Source organism: Cenococcum geophilum (assembly GCF_001692895.1).
Source record: "Cenococcum geophilum 1.58 unplaced genomic scaffold K441scaffold_59, whole genome shotgun sequence".
Lineage (NCBI taxonomy): Eukaryota > Fungi > Ascomycota > Dothideomycetes > Gloniales > Gloniaceae > Cenococcum > Cenococcum geophilum.
In genome coordinates, this window is record NW_027137617.1 from 879,878 (window position 1) to 884,500 (window position 4,623).

The following is a 4,623-nucleotide window of genomic DNA, read 5'->3' on the forward strand; positions in this document are numbered from 1 at the left end:
CGCATTCAAGCAACATCTCAACTCCACGCTTATGCCGTTTAAATCCCCCAGTTTTGTTATACCGTGAATGGTATTTTTGACCGTGTGCTTTGTATATATAATGCGTATACCTTAGCCACTCTCTTATAGTCCCTCCTGGAAATGTGTAAGCCTCGCATCGATAGGTAGTTAATATTGGTCCATATATTTGATACAAAAACTTTATTCGTATTAAACGTGTATCTGTTAGTAAATAACTATAACCTATAATAAGTATTTCTTTTTCTAAAGAATCGATTACACTCTAGCATATATAGTTTATCTGTAACCCTGTAGAATGACGGGTATAGATAACCTAATCTATATCTTCTAGCAGCATTTCTAACAATTTCTACCTTAATTAAAATAATTCAGCATGACATTCCCAATCTCTTAGCCTATATATATATTTATAAAACCTATCCTCCAGCTCAATAAGATCTTGTAATATTAGTTTAGTAGAATGAACGTGGTTTCCAGAAGCAAAAGAAACGTTATCCTATATACTCTTACTTTAGAATAAGTCTTTTATTTTAGAACTAATGCATAAATCTTAATATAGCGGTATCCAATCCTTGTTAAATTCTTTTATAACAGCCTTTATATATACCTTTTTATAGTTATCTAAGTTTTTAATAAGTGTTTCTGTTCGCCTAGATATTATTAGTATATCTATCTAAAATAAGTTATTATTTCCTACTATATATTGTCCATATTAAAATAGAGACTTAAAGTACTAAGGATCTTCTACAACTTGTTTTTAGTACTAGTTTCCTTAGGTAGTGTGAGCTTTTAGTTTATATTATCTAGGGTAGAGTTATTTAACTTATGTTTGGTATTTATATAGAGATATATATATTAGTGATTATATAATACTGATTTTAAAGCAGTGTTAGTAATTTTAGCTAAATTTAATTATCCGATTTGCCCATCTGTTTTCTATACCACTAATCGTTCAATATATATTAAAAAGAGTAGAACTTATAAATGCTTATAGCTGATTTTAGAGCTGGCAATATTTTAATACTTTTTAGTTCTTAGAGGTTTTTGCTAAAAAGTAATGCTATATTTACACTTAAACCCAATATAACTCTATAAATAGTAGAGGCTACTTTATTATAGTTAGAAATGCGAAAGTCATCTAACTCCGATTTAATTTTCTTTCTCTCCTATTTGCTTCTTTGTTTCTACCCACCCTAGCCTAAACTAAAACCCCGAAACTCTCTTACTTACGTAATAAAAAATTGCTATATTTAAACCCTTATTGCTTTATACATATAATAGGATAAATAAGTTTAAAACTAGTTTCTAGGTAGGTATATTACTTCTATATATATACAAGAGAGCTAACAACACCTTTTTATATAGCTTATATTTCTAGATCCTCTATTAAAAGATTAAGTAATATAGTGTTTTTACCAGAAAAAATATACAATATAGATAAAAAGATTTCCTACTTAGGTATAATGTAAAGCTCTACTAAATCTTTAGTAAGAAGGCTTAAGAGGATAACTACCTTAATAGTATAGGCTAGGATAGAAATCGAAACTAAATATCTATTCTAGCAATAATTTATACTAATAGGACTTATATTCTACTAGCTATTATATATCCTTTAAAGAGTAGTAATATCTAGCTAAATTAGCTTTAAGATTATAAGCCTATATGCTTATTTAACATTACTTTAACTGTGCAGCATGCTCACTAGGTTACTTAGTTAAATTATAGAAAATAGGAGTTTTACAATACTAGCTTCTCTATAAGCGTTGCTTGATAATATAGAGTCTGGACTAGAGCACATTAATAGTATAGCAATTGTAAGGAGTTTACGTCTTGCACTATAGAACACTATGATTTTTCTTCTGTTTCTACCCAATACTAAAATAGATTAGTTCCTAATATTGCTTCTTTGTTTATGTGACGGGACTAAACTAATTAGAGTAAAAATGTCTCGGTGGAACACTTGATATGAGATGTCATTCTTAGATGAAATCTGACGCTTTGATCGAATTATACCAAATTCTGTCGAAGTCCGTTAAAGACTACGTATGCACGTGCCCACGTATCTACTATTTAATTACAAGATGCTCGCGTTATTCTTTTCTCTTCTTTACGCAACGTCTTGTTCTCTGCAAGAGCTATAGTTCTAAACTAGATAGAATTTATATAATTCCCTTAAATCTACCCCGAAGCCTCTTCGCCCCCTTATAGTTTATCCATAGGTGGTCTATAGAATCGTGATGACTATAAAGCTTTAAAATAGCTCCGTATAAGCATGCATACTTTTCAACTAAAGCGGTTCTGTATAAGCATGCATGCTTACTTTTATTAATATTTAAATACAGGCCCATTACTATTAGTGCTAATACTCTACATTGCAATAAAGCAACATTGAACGTGCAATCACGATATAGAAATTTACATTGTTAGTTATACTAGCCTTAGATTATAAAGTGCCAACCTACGTATTGCGTAAATCTACTAATTTAAAGCTTTCCTTGTCCTTTATTACTGACAAAGATACTAACGCTTAAGCTATGAGCTAGAGAATATCAGAAGTAGACTATAAGTAGATATTTCTTCGCTTAAAGAACCTCGGACTCTATACACACCAGTATAATACCTTAACAGACACCTAGGCTTACTACGAAACTCTACACAAATTGAAGGGTAATTTAGACTTGCTATCATCCTATCTAATTGTTAAGAAAATGTTTTTTTGAATCTCTTAAAGACTGTGGAAATCGTAAAACATAAATATGCATTATATATAGACATTTAAGCTAAGTTAAAAGCAGCTATATCCAACTCTATAATATGTGCAATATGCTATAAACAATTGCACGAGGACTCTCTTTCTGAACATCCCTCTTTGCTAAGAAAGGATGGTGTCTTAGTAGACGATTTTGTGGATAACTAACTTGGATATGTTTTAAATGGATGGAAACCCAACTAGGCATATAGCAGAATAAATAGCTATCTATCCGACAAATGCCTAACCATGGCATGGTTAGGAGATGTCTATACAATGGATATATCTAAGATAAACAATAGTAAGCCATTAGCTAAAGAGCTATTATGTATAGTTAATAAGATTTTTAAATTCCTTGGCACTCTATTCTAATAGTTTAGGCTGTTTATAAAGCCTATCTAAAACTAGAAAGGCTCTCTAACGGAGTAGATACTTTTATTATAGTAAGCAGTTCTAAATATATTTAGAATACGTTCTTAATATTATAATAGTATAGTAATATAGTAGATTTAACTCTAGAGGAAATTTTCTATTAGCATAATGTCTTATCTAATTTAGAGAATCCGGTGCTATATAAGGTAAGTAGGTAAGTATATTAGGTTTATAATATATTACTAACGTGTTTATAATGCGTTTATAAAAAGGCTAGAGATTGTAGTACCATTAGAAACTATATAAAGAAGTATAACGTGTTTTACCACCAAGCGAAATCAAAACGCTGGCGACTTAACGCATATTTAAATTACTTAACACAACAACAAAATATTATTGATTTAGCAATAGAATATTATTCTTCAAAAGTATCGCTATTATCTGCGTCCTTAATTTCTACTATATAAGTACGGGAGTTGTGTCCTTTTTCGCCGCAACGGCCACAGTGCCTTGCTGCGCACACCCTCTTCGCAAGCTTCTCGCCATTATTACGACAGCTACCCTTCCTTGCAGCTATTAAGTCAGCTACTTTATTAATTGCTAGACTCTTCTCATTCCGAATATACCGCCTTTTACAGCTTTTTTGTTTTACTATTACATTAGCTGCTTATTAAATACGAGCAATTTCTTTACACCTCTCCGTCAACCTAATGCTTTATATTAGGGTAACCCACTCCTAATCACTAGGCTGTACTTTCTTCCGTCTATTAAGTTTCTCTAAGCCTATAATAATAAGCTAAGGCGTAATTTTATCTATTATAAACCCAGACTTATTAAAATTATAGGTGTCTTTATCTTAGATGCTATACTTATCTTTAATTAATCAAATAAATATAAACTAAGAGTTAATAACCGCCGGGTCCTTGTAGGGGGCCCACTGGTAATTATACGGACGGGTCCATTTAGTTTTAAGCTTAAGTATATGCTTAATAAAGCGGTTAACCTAGTTTTTGCTAACTAATTAACAGCCCCACTCCTCTAGTAGTTTATTAGCCATATCTTGTATATTATTCTTTAAGGGCGGTACACTGCATAAACTATTGTTAAGTATACACTGTACAATCGTCTGCTCTTCTAAGGGAGTTAGTTGTTTTAAGTTTGGGTTACAGTCGCATTAAGAGCGTCGTCCGGCGCGTTAGTGGGATAGTGTTAATTTAGGTATGTTATAGACTGTTACAGCATGTTTTTAGGTACTAATTTTAAATAAGCTTAAAGTAGTAATAGTAAGCAGTAATAAGCCTTTAGTATATATAAATTAGGTGTTGCGTTGTGGAGGCATTGCGTGTTGTTATTAAGGTGTCGTGTTGCCGGCGTTCCGATTTCGCTTGGTGGGGAAACACGTTATATATATTTATATATAAAATTATAAATAGAATCTATATAATGTATTTTATAGGCAAGCTGCATAAATGGGCGAGCTG

The 4,623-nt window shown here is 31.5% G+C and overlaps 1 protein-coding gene across 1 annotated transcript; it reads right to left on the reverse strand.

The window, feature by feature from the left end:
* Nucleotides 1–3,557: 3,557 nt before the first annotated feature.
* K441DRAFT_585282 (uncharacterized protein) lies at nucleotides 3,558–3,809 on the reverse strand (the record flags this gene model as incomplete). The annotated part of the gene is made up of 1 exon (XM_067644570.1): nucleotides 3,558–3,809. A coding segment is annotated over one exon (252 nt), but the record flags the coding sequence as incomplete, so codon positions are not given.
* Nucleotides 3,810–4,623: the final 814 nt, after the last annotated feature.